The sequence below is a fragment of the Solanum dulcamara genome, chromosome 8 (assembly GCF_947179165.1).
Source record: "Solanum dulcamara chromosome 8, daSolDulc1.2, whole genome shotgun sequence".
NCBI lineage: Eukaryota > Viridiplantae > Streptophyta > Magnoliopsida > Solanales > Solanaceae > Solanum > Solanum dulcamara.
In genome coordinates this window covers 55381206-55394333 of record NC_077244.1, presented here as the reverse complement: position 1 = coordinate 55394333, position 13128 = coordinate 55381206, and the positions used below count along the sequence as shown (strand labels likewise).

General features: G+C 31.0%; 1 protein-coding gene across 1 annotated transcript; it reads left to right on the top strand.

Moving 5' to 3' along the window:
* Nucleotides 1-10074: 10074 nt before the first annotated feature.
* LOC129900484 (actin-depolymerizing factor 7) lies at nucleotides 10075-10951 on the top strand. The gene is made up of 2 exons (XM_055975470.1): nucleotides 10075-10331; nucleotides 10782-10951. Exons 1-2 carry the CDS (start codon nucleotides 10090-10092, stop codon nucleotides 10930-10932), a joined length of 393 nt encoding a protein of 130 aa, XP_055831445.1. The 5' UTR covers nucleotides 10075-10089; the 3' UTR covers nucleotides 10933-10951.
* The last annotated feature ends 2177 nt before the right edge of the window (nucleotides 10952-13128 follow it).

Sequence of the window (13128 nt, the reverse complement as noted above, 5' to 3'; positions counted from 1 at the left end):
AATATAATAATACCCATTTTGCATTATTTTATATTTTTCGTCGTTTCGCATTATTTTATATTGTTGCTCGTTTCGCATTATTTTATTTATTCGCCTATTTCGTATTATTTTATATTTTTGGTCATTCCGCATTATTTTATTTATCCGCTCATTCCACATTATTTTATATTTTTCGCCGTTCCGCATTATTTTATATTTTTTGCCCGTTCTGCATTATTTTATTAATTTACCCACTCCGTATTATTTTAATCATCCATAATTCCCTATTATTTTCCTATATATATCCGAATACTCACTTTAAGGAGGGGGGTATAGACAGAAACGGAGGAGAGACAAATTTTTTGAAAGACAAAGTTGCATATTTGTTTTTTAATTTTTTTTTAGTTTTCTCTCTACTATATTCAATTTTACTTAAAGAGCAAAAGTAGATTCGTGACCAAGCCATCTCCGTTCACTGCCCCACAACAGGTAATATTTACTCCATGTTCCTCTATTTTTTGTTGTCATTATGACAAAATATTATCCTAAAAATGTTATCTCCCTAATTGCGTTATTCTCTTCTTATTTGCATGAACACTTTGGGAGCGAAAATGGAGTCTTGATTTGGGACTCTAAGAAATTTGAGTCTTTAAGACTCGATAAAATCATCATTTTCTCCACACGGAGACGATATCCTAGACTTCTTGAATAGCAAACAAAACAAGATGATTTCACTCGGACTCAATTCCGCTTATTTATATTTTCAGTATTTTATTATCTATTATTATTATTGTTGTTATTATCGTTACTATTGCTGTTATTATTATTATCATTATTATTTTTTTACCGTTTATTATTATTGTTATTAGTAGTAGTGATAGTAGTGGTAGTAGTAGCATATTTTATTTACTATTATTACTATTATTTTTATTATTATTATTATTACTATTTTATCATTAATATTACTAATAGAAGTAGTAGTATGTTTATTTTACTGTTAGTATTAGTACTATTATCATTATTATTGTTATTATTTTCATTTTTATTATCATTGTTATTAATGTATTTTATTTATCGTTATTATTATCATTATTAATGTTATTGTTATCATTTTTTAAAAATTATTATTATTATTATTATTATAATTATTATTGTTGTTGTATTGGTATTAATAGTATTTTTAGTTACTATTATTATTATTATTATTTTTTTCTTTTATTATTATTATTATTATTATTAGTACTATTATTATTTTATTTATTATTATTATCATTTTTATTATTCTTCTTATTATTATTATTATCTTCGTCATTATTATTAATTATTTATTATCATTATTATTATTTTCTTTGTTATTATTATTATTATCATTATTTACTGTTATTATCGTTATTATCGTTATTACTATTATTATATTTGTTGTTATTTTATTATTATTATTATTATTATTATTACTATTATTATCGTTCTTATTATTTTTCTATTTCATCATATTATTATTATTACTATTATTATCGTTCTTATTGTTGTATTTATTATATGTTATTATTATTTGTTATTACCGTCATTATTAGTATACTTATTGTTATCATCCTTATTATTATTTCTATTATTATCATTATTATTATTAGTATTATTCTTATTATTATTATTTTTGTTGTTATTATTATCATTATTATTAGTATATTTTATTTACTGCTTATTATTATTATTATTATTATTAGTAGTAGTAGTAGTATATATATTTTATTTTACTATTTTTATTATTATTGTTATTGCAATTGTTATTATTATTATTATTTTTGTTGTTATTGTCGTCATTATTATTTTTATTATTATCATCGTTATTATTGTTATTGTTATCATTATTACTACTACTACTACTACTACTACTACTACTACTACTATTATTACTATTACATATCAAATTTGCGTATATGATTTAAATAGCTAACATTATCTTGGGTATAATATTTATGATCGATTTTGTATCATTTAAATAATTTATTTAAATTATTCCTCCTTCATTAAATTATTTTATACCAAGTTTATTTCTCTTATAAATTTTTCTAAATGTTTTAATACTTTGATTATCGTTAAAAAACACATTTTTCCAAAGTTAGTTAAATAATTTTTAAATCGTCTGACAACCACATGTTAGCGGCTATTTTAAGTGCTAAAACCTTCTTAAAATAGTAATATGAACCTCGTACCATTTTCTCTAAATTTTTAAGGCTTAAATCTATTAGGGTCTTTTAAATTAAGTTTTCTTAATTTCTTTAAAAAATTAAATGGCGACTCTTCTTTTACTAAAATTGATTTTTTCTTATAAAGATGAAATTAATTTTAAACTCCTGTCCATTTTTCAACATAACAATTATTTATATACAAAGACTCATAAATATAATCATGATTCTAGCAATAATATCAGACCATATCTTGCACAATATCAAGAGTGTGATTCTACAAAGTTAAAGCAGAATATTATTCCCGATCTTTTAGGATCATATCATATATTTGGAATCATATCTGATATGGTCAACAATTCAATTAAACAATATTAGAGTTATTATTATACAAACAAAGTGATATAGTTATGCAATACTAAAGTCATTATACATCAAAGACCAAAAGATCTAATCTTCATAGCAAAAAAAATAATTTTCAAGCTCAACAATTGAGGAACTACCCAGCGGAGGGGGTACAAGAAGATTATATACCAAAATTTAAGTGTTGGGCTTGAGAAAATAATAAAGTTAAAGATTTAGGTTAATTAAAATTTAATAAAATATTTATATTTTATTTATAAGTAATATATAAATAATTATATAATTTACATATATAATTTCTCAGTTCGATTTGGCTATTTTTGTAGTTTTTTTAGTAAAATCAAAACTAAACTAAAATAGTATCGATTTTTAAAATTTAAAATTAAACTTAACAAAACCAAACTAAATATTAATTTTTTAATCAATTTAATTCAAATTACGGTTCAATTTATTTTTTTAACCATAACCATGAACAACCCTACTTAATTAAATAGGATATACGATGGTAATAGAAAATATGTATTTGATTTTACAGACTAGATAAGTTGATATATATATATATATTCTTTTTTTTATTTATAAAAAAATAATTATTTTTAATTTTAACCTTGACTCTTTCCTTAGATTTTGGGAGAAGAGATTTGGAGAATTCATATTTCTCAATTTTGATGTTTTATCCAAGATTATTCTCTTGCATTGAGTGTTATATAAATATAATTCTACAAGTATAGTATATTGTAACGACTTGCTCCCGTTGTTTGGGATATACCAATGGGGAAAGATTTCGGGCCAGAAAACTTCGGGTAGTAACTTCGGAAAATTTGAGCCTAGGCCAGACTTGGACGAATTTTGAGTCACGTGAAGTCTAGGGTGATCATGTGAATTATGAGAGGTAAAATTTATAATTTGATTGGACAGGCTGATAGCCAAGACGATATAGAGCATTTACGGCTTCGTGGAATTTCATTCGGGCGAGTAAAACTCTCGAAATTGAATTTGGCATGAAAGATATAATTTTAATGCATCTTTGGAAGGGGTGTGTTGAGGAATGGGGGCTTGGAGCACAAAATCCAACCTCACTGTTCCCGCATATCCCGCTAGAGCGGGATCTGTCCTACTAGAGTGGAACAGTCACGACTTAAATTGTGAAAAATATCAGAAACAGTCTTTTCTGCAAGAATCAGTTTCTAAAACCCCAAGAGGCGATCTAGGGAGATTTTTATTGATTTTCCATGGATTTTTACGCTTAAGATAAGGTTTTTACTCCCTAAATTCATACTTTGTTTCGTGGAAACTAGAAATATGGGTGATAATCATTGGGGGAGGGTTGAACCGAAAACCTATGGTGGAAAATAGCCCTAGGGTAAGGTTAGGATCATGGGTTTGGCCTAGGGAATGAAATTGTGTTGTATTTTTTGATAGTTAGGCCATTGTATTGATCCTTGATATGTATTTAATGTTTACAAACCAAGAATGAGAAGAACAAACTCGAAAAGGTAAGGCTATTGCGTTGTAAAGTTCTAAAAGTTTGAATTTGAGGTAGGTGATAATTTAGTTTCTCATATGTGTTTCATATACTTGTTAAATTGCTTCATGGTATGCATGTGTGTATATGAATAGGGAAACATGCTAAATTATGTGTGAAATGATCACTTGCTGGTCTGTTATTGTGATGAACCTATTCTTGGTGGTATAAATATTGTAAACATTGAATGTTCTTGTGATTGTGATATCTTGGGATCGAGTTTCATGTTCCAACACATAATATGGATTAGGTATCATGTTTCAACACATATTTGGATTGGGTGTCATGTTTCGCCATAAAGTTGATTGTTTGTAGGTCCCTTGAGAGGTCCCTAGTGTGAAATTATAGCATGTGGAAGACATTGAGCTGTGATATTGAGATATGGTTGACTTATTCTGTATATATATATGCCTATTGTGTGAAATTTACTTGTCTATGATCTGCTTAATGGCTAACCGCGTGATCCTACCAGTACACTATTATTTTTGTTTATTGATACTACTCTTGTTCTGCCTTTTTGTTGAGTACAGGGCATATTCAGCCGGTTGCGGAGAGACCTCAGTTGGAAGATTAGAAGTTTGTTCAACGTCCAAGAGTGAGATATCCTGTCATGTTGCCGTAGACTTTTCCATTAATCTCAGTCCTTCTTTCGGGACTCAGATGTTCAGACAATGTTTCTATTTATTTACTAGTTTCTATTTGGAGTTGTACTCCTGTTTTAGACTTTTTAGTTTAGAGTTTTGGTAAGATGACTTTCAGTTCCTAGGAGTGTTTAATTCCGCACATTTGAAGTTATAACTAGTTAGTTTTCTGAATTTATGGGAACTCAGCACTTGTCTTTGATTTAAATATGCTTCCGCATCTTTAAGCTTGTGTACATATTGCGATTATTGTTGTTGGAATGTTAGAATGGTTCTCCCACTGGAATAGGTATTGTGGGTGCCAGTCACGGTGGGTTAGGGTCGTGACAAGTAATCTTGAGATTGTTAATTTAGGAACCAAAAATTCAACCGAATTTAAATAAAATAATCTCGTATTTTATTTCTGAATTGTTATTTCTTATTCCGCAAGCCAAATGATCCATTAATGTTTAGTAACTTATACAATAATGGATGAAACATGTATATTACTCCCTCCATTTCAAGTTATGTGTCTCGTTAGAATTTTGAAAGCCAATCAAGTTTTATTTTTTGTTTCAAAATTTTGTTATATTCCTTTTAAATATATTGAGTTATTAATTTTTTCTCATTTATAATATTTTTTTATGTAGTTTTCAAATATAATTTTTTTTATTTCAATAAACTTAAAACTTTCATGTTTGAATTGACGATTAAAGTTTAAAAGTTTGAATTTCAAAATTTTAATTGTGTCATACAAATTGAGACAGGTGGAGTAATTTATTTCATAAATAATCCACGAATTAAACGACCCTTGAGCTTTTAAAGGGACGTTTGATACCCATCTTCTTAATTATTTTCTTGTAGTAGCTGTCTCCTTTTATATATCCTTGACTACCTAAAATTGCCTTCCTATTTTATTTGCTCATATTGCATTGTCCTATCAATGCATATATGTTGACATCTTATATTGATTGATTAAATCACGAACCGTGTGTTTTTCCCATATGTGATGAGAACATGGATTGCCCATAGTTAGTCTGGTCTAAAGAGGTTAAAATTGGGTGATTTGTAAGATTGATATGAACTTACTTTCCTTGTATATATGTTTTCAGTTAAGACTATCAAGCTTTGCCCTTCAAATTGAAATGCGTCCAAAGCGTCACGTTTGAACAAATTGAATCGAACATATATTTGATTATTTGTCAGGATAGTTTTATAATTGAAAATTCATGACAATGTTATAGACTTTGTTATGTAAGTAAGGCTTCGGGATAATATTGTAAAATTCTATAATTGAACTTAGCAATCAGGGATATATTGTACAATCGAAATGTATCGATTTCTTATTGTATTCATGATTACAATTTTGAATTACTTAAGTGGATCACACTTGGATTCTTGCTCGTCCTCTAGCAAGTATAAAAACTTATCTTAATAAATCAAACTTGGGAACAATGCCATTTTAGTTGATACTAACAGTTAGGCCTTATACCAACTCACAACATCAAGTACACTTCATGATCATCGTGCAAGATATACAAAACAATCCAATCAAACAACAAACTTCTAACCTCCAACCAATTTAGAGACAGACTTTAACTAATCAAATTTAAGCTCGCTCATCTACTCTATCCAAGAAAGGTAATCATATCATCTGTGTATCATGAAATAAATTGCTCTCACAAGAAGAAATAGTCCACACACTCAAATCAAAGAATCAAATATAAAAGGACTTAACATCAAAGAATAATCTCTAACGCTCACAAAAGAATGTTCATGTATGCACAAAGAATCATATGTTTGCCTATTATGTACATATTTACTAATTTAAGCATGCTTGAATAGAATCAAATAAGACTTCAACGATTTATAATGTTGGCTAGGGTACGGGTAGGATAAATGTTACGACTCTCAAGGTCGTTTCGTGATTTTTGCTTACCTTTTCTCCCTCCCCATATCTTTGAATTGGTGTTTAATATTTATCACTTGCGGGGATGTGTGGTTTGATTCCCCAACTGATCAAATTAGTTTTATTGGAGTTTTTGAGTTTTAAAAATTTGACCAAAGTCAATATTTGGTGTTGGCAAGGTCAGATTCGAGTTTTGATGATTTCACTAGGTACGAAGGGTGATTTTTGGCCTAAGTGGAGGTTTTTGATTTTCGAGGCTTTTGAGGGTGTTTTGATCATTTCGTTGGATTTTAAAGTTTTCTTAAATTTCTAGTTGACCTCGGTCAATATTTGATCTAAACAATCTTGGAATGGTTTTTTACAATTTCAACATATCCAGAATATGTTTTATGACTGATTTGCGCTATTGATTTGTGTTGGGGGGGGGGGGGGGATTCCGAATGCATTTCAGGGGACTATTCTAGGTTTTTGGTTGAGTTTGAAATTGTTGGCATCAGGTGTCGGATACCCTTCTACGCAATCGTGAGACATCCTTCACGTTTGCGATGAAGGGACTGCCTTGGCTTTGCGTTTGCAAAGAGATTTCTTGGGTCGGATCCAAGTCCTTTCTCCGCATTCGCGAGAAGGACCCCTTGATCGCTATGGGTTCCGGTTGGGGGAGGATGGCATTCGTGATATAGCGTCACATCCGCGAAGACATAATTAAGGACATGGGATCAAATATTTATTCTCCATTTCAAAGTTAAGTTTCATTATCTATTTTTGTGAGTTTTAGAGCTCGGGTTTAGGTGATTTTTGTGGGATATTCAAAGACTCTTCGTGGGGGTTAGTTTCTTAGCCTCCTTTTGATAATTTCCCAATGATTCTTTATTTATTTCATCGAATTATCGCGTGAAAGAAATGAATTTTTGAGACTTTTCCCTCAAAAAGTTTTAGAAAGTGTAAATTGATGATTTGAGATCAAATTTGAACTCTGTTTACGTAGAAATTTCATATTTGAGTTCCTTATCTTATGGATAAAATGATTTTGAAAGAATTTTTCGGTTTCCTCATTAAATTTTGAGAATTGACTTTTTTACCCAAATTTGACCCAAATTTTTATGCCAAGATATGCGTATTAATAGACTCATATTCATGTGTAGAGTATATTTTTAATAGAGATAAGTGTAAAAAATACACCTAAATTATTCCTCTTTTTTGAGTTTCATACCTAAACTATTGGAAGTGTGAGTTTCATACCTAAACTCACCTCAGTGGTGTGTGTAATACACTCTTTCTATTTTTTGAAAAAAGCTTGCCACATGGATAAAATATTCCATCTTGAAAAAAATTAAATAAACTATTGATATTAGTTAAAATTTAAAGACTAAAATATTTCTACCTCAAAAAAAGAAATTACTTTTTGAAAAAAGAAATATTTTTTTAAAAAATAAAATTTAAAATATTTTGCTCACGCACTCCCCCCCACTCCTTCCTAGAAAATGTTAATATTTTTAGTTTTTTAAAAAATAAAATTATATCTAACCCATCTAACCCTCCTCTCTTAATTTATATTTTTTTTTTATATTTTTCTCATTTTGTGTTAGATATGTACATATATTTTTAGAAAAATATTTTTTCCTACTTGCGTATCGAATATAACAGAAATAAAAAACTTATTTTAAGAAAAGTCTTGCGGCAAGTATGAAATACTTTCCTAAAATCATATGTATACATCTAACACAAAACGAGAAAAAAATTAAAAGTGGAGGGTTAGGTGGGGCGGGATAGAATTTATTTTAAAATAAAATATGAAAATATCTAAATTATTATTTAAAGGGGGGGACGTGGGAGGGAGATGAAATAATAATTTAACTTTTATAAAAACAATTTAATAAATAAAAATAAAATTAAAAAATTGGGGGGAGGGGGGGGAGTTATGGTGAGAGAAAGAGGTGGAGTGAGGTAAGAAAAATATTTTAAATTTTATTTTATAATTGTTTTGGGGCATGAGATAGTAATACTTTAATCTTTAATTTTAAGTAATTCTAATAATTTATTTAATTTTTATTAAGGTGAAATATTTTGTCCATGTGGAGTGTAATGTGACAATTTTTTTTTAAAATGAAAGAGAGATGTAGTACACAAACATGATGAAAGTGGAATTAAAGAAATATGTGTGTTTCTCAAACTAATAAGTGATAGTTTAGGTATGAAACTCTCACTTTCAATAGTTTAGATATGAAACTAAAAAAAGGAATAGTTCAGATGTATTTTTGACATTTATCTTGTTTTGAATAGATTGAGAGCATTTTGAGGCCTGTATTTCAACTATTCTAAATAGATATTGATTTGAAATTGGTTTGAGAAGTATTTCAAGTGAAATGGTTTTTACTCCTGAAATTAATGGCTATATATATATTGACTTTGAGAGGCTGCTTGTGACAGGTCATAAATGAGCTATAATTCGATTACAAATTTTAAATTTATAAACTTCAAATTTTGACTTTGGTTATACGTTAGTGTATTTCGAAAACAACCTCTCTATCTCCACGAGGTACGTAGTGTTAATGTCTGTGTACACTCTATCTTCCTAGATTACACTTTGTAGAATTTCACTAGGTGTGTTATTGTTGTTGTTATAACTTAGTGTAGGTTGCTTGCAAGACTTTCAATAGCTGGTTCGATCGAATAGAATCACCAATCTAGATTGAAGGGTCATTCACTCTCTATTCTTTGAGAAATTGCTTACAACGATAGCATTGTCTAAATAGTCAAGATAGGTCGAACAGAGTCAATTCGATCATCTAATGAAAAAATGAATTGAACTGGCTAATCACTTGATGATCCGTCGCTAAACCACGTCCAATCCTTAAAGTGCATTGGATGTGAGAGTCGGTGGGGGAAGTCCGTGGCACGATCGTTGGAAGTGTGATGGCATGACATTGGGGAAAGAAAAAGAGTAGACGTGGTGGACATGACATGCCAAAATTGTCAACCCTTTTATTCAAGTCCCTCAATATTCTCCACAATCCTCTCTCTTCCCTTTTATATACATTGAACATGCATATGCAAACCGGTCTTTCTATCTATTTCTCCAGAGATCCTTATTCCTTACCTTTCTCATCTATTGCAACACCACATCATGGTATCTTTCTCTCTTTCACTCAATTTCAATTGTTCACGAGCTGATGATGCTTTCATATTACTATATATAATGTTTTTTTTTATTTTTTTATGTCGTCTAGTAAAATCTACATTTTGGTGCTTGGCTTTGGGAATGCCTTCTTCACTGAATTATATCAGCCCCATTGGTAAAGTTCAACGCAGCTAAAATTTTTACTCATACGAGGAAGCTAAGTAAATACACGAAGAAGCGAAAACGTGTACTATATATATATACAAGAAAATAATAATTTAATCATGTACAAATAGTGTAATTTCTTCATCCCCTGTTATAACATGTTTTGTAGTTACCATAATTTCCCTCGGAAATTTCTGTTTTGACAGGCGAATGCTGCATCTGGAATGGCTGTGCATGATGACTGTAAGCTGAAATTTTTGGAACTAAAAGCAAAGAGAAGCTACAGGTTCATCATTTTCAAAATTGACGCTCAACAAGTGGTCTTGGAGAAGCTTGGAGACCCCGAAGAAAGCTACGAAGATTTCACTAACTCTCTACCTGCAGATGAATGCCGCTATGCTGTCTTTGATTTTGACTTCATTACTAGTGAAAATTGCCAAAAAAGCAAGATTTTCTTCATTGCCTGGTACACTACAATTTATCTTCTCTTCTCTTCAATCCTCAATCAATGTTAATTAAATTTGTGTCATGTATAGATTATCCAACTTAATTGGTGTTAGATGTTGGATGTTGATAACAAATCCCACGGAATTTCAACTGTGCCACAAAATGTACTGAGCTAAGATCTAATCCCCATAAAATTTCAGTTGGGATAAGTGGGAAATATGCTTGTAGGAAATTGTTTATTTCCATCTGAAATTCCAGATTACCCACACAACCATGGAAAATATGGCTATCAATAGTTGTGATAGACGTCGTTGTGAAGTGTGCAATCAATAGTTTCAAGTTTCAACAGTGCCTTAGTTTATGAGTTGGTGGATTGTCCAAAACTTTCATGATTGTTTTGGCTGATATAAAGTAGTGATTACCAATGTTATGTTATCCTCTTTTTCTGATAAACTGACATGGATTTTAGGTCTCCCGACACATCAAAGGTGAGAATGAAGATGGTGTACGCAAGCTCAAAGGACAGATTCAAGAGAGAACTAGATGGAATTCAAGTTGAACTGCAAGCAACAGATCCTAGCGAAATGAGCCTTGACATTATAAAATCGCGAGCACTTTGAATCTCATCATACCCATCTCCAAGCATCCCTTCAATGTTATGCTGTTGTATTTTAGTGTTTTCCCAGTTTGATTATGTTCCAAGTCCTATACTCTTCTCTGTGTTAATTCCATTTTCATCAGCCTGATCATTTCTGGATATTCTTTTGTTTTTTTCCCCCTAAATGAAACATCACACTGTGATTTCATTCATTTCAATTTCTATTGTTTAAGTTGCACGTAAGAGATCCATAGAGAATTTTTCACATCTCAGACTGTCCTGATTTATTAGATTGTCGATCAGTATACCAACAGCAAGTCTGAAGACGAGCTTTGCAAATTCACAGTCCAATTTTCATTACAAATTATAATTAGTGAATAGATGCAATGAAAGAAGAACTGAAAATATGCAAATGAACACTTCGTTTCGCTTGCATTGTTCTTCTTTCCTTATGAATTAAGTTGTGTAAGAAATGTGATCACAATCATAGAAAGTAATAGCTCAATGTACCAACCATATTCTAGCAACAATCTGAAGCTGCAAGATAAATGCTTGATATTAGATTCCACCCATGGAAGAGATCATTAGATTCAGTGACAAATTCAAGATTTTCAGTCAGAGAGTTCGAAAAATAATGCAAGTCGCTGAGAATCAAACCTTGGATCTTGAGGTGCATTTAGAATGCCCTGGACCACTGAGCTATCCTTTTGCATGTTGTTCCACAGATCCAAAGTTTATATTCGTACATAAACATAGAAAATCTACTGTTTTTTCCCTTCAAATGTGCAATTAGTATAATGAAGATTCTCCTGGGGGCATCAATTTTTGTTTCAAAGGTTAACTTGTCACTATTAATTCAATTGGCTAGAAGCATAGGCAACCACCTTTCCTTTTTGCATCAACACCCTACTTAAACTAACTCTAAAAGCATCAAATATATGATAAAGTCCACACATTCCACAAGTAAAGTCAAAACAGGAGCCGAAGTCAATAAAGTCTTGAGCTTTTGAAATCTTGCCTCACACTCATTGGATAAATGAAAATCTACTACCTTCTACGTCAGTCTAGTCAAAGGGGATGCAATAGTGGAGAAACTCTGTACGAACCGTTTATTGTAACCAGCTAAACCCATAAAACTCTAAATCTTGGTAGGAGAAATAGGCCTTGTCTAGCCTCTAACTGCCTCGATCTTGGCCGAATCCACTCTAATACTCTTATTGGATACCACATGCCCTAGAAATACCACAGACTCGAGCCAAAATTTACACTTAGAGAACTTTGCATATAACTTCTTCTCCCCCAAATTTTGAAGCACCGACCTCAAATGGCAAGCATGATCCTCATCGGTCTTGGAATATAACAATATATCATCAATAAATATAATCACAAAATCTAAATATGGGCGAAACACCTTATTCATCAACTTCATGAATGCTGCTAGGGCATTTGTCAGCCCAAATGACATAACCAAGAGCTCATAATGGCCATAGCGGGTCTAGAAAGCTATCTTAAGAATATCCAAAGCCCTAATATTCAACTGATGATATCAAGACCTCAAATCGATCTTATAAAATAATACCACACCTTGAAGCTGATCAAAAAAATTATCGATACGGGGAAGACAATACTTGTTCTTGACAATCACCTTGTTCAACCATCTATAATCAATGCATATCCTCATAAACCCATATTTCTTCTTCACAAACAGAACCGGTGCACCCTAAGGTGACACACTAGGGCGAATAAACCCCTTACTTAACAAATCATGCAATTGTTCCTTTAACTCCTTCAACACAATCGGGGCCATACGATATGGAGGAATAGAAATAGGCTTAGTGCCCAATTCCAAATAAATAGCAAAGTCACTGTCCCTATCCGGAGAAACACCGTGAAGATCAATAGGAAATATATCAGCAAATTTCCTAACCACGAGAATAGATTCCATAGGAGGTGACTAAATACTAGTATCCCAAATGAAAGCCAAATATGACGTACACTCTCTGTCAAACAACCTTTGAGAATGGATATAGGAGATGACCTTATTAGGATAAGAAACACCAGTACCCTTTTACTCAATCCTTGGGACACCAGGTATTACTAAGGTAACATTCTTAGCATAACAATCCAGAATCGCACGATAGAGAGAGAGCCAATTCATACCCAATATAACATCAAAGTCTACCATCCCTGAATAATCATGTCTACCCAAGTATCATAC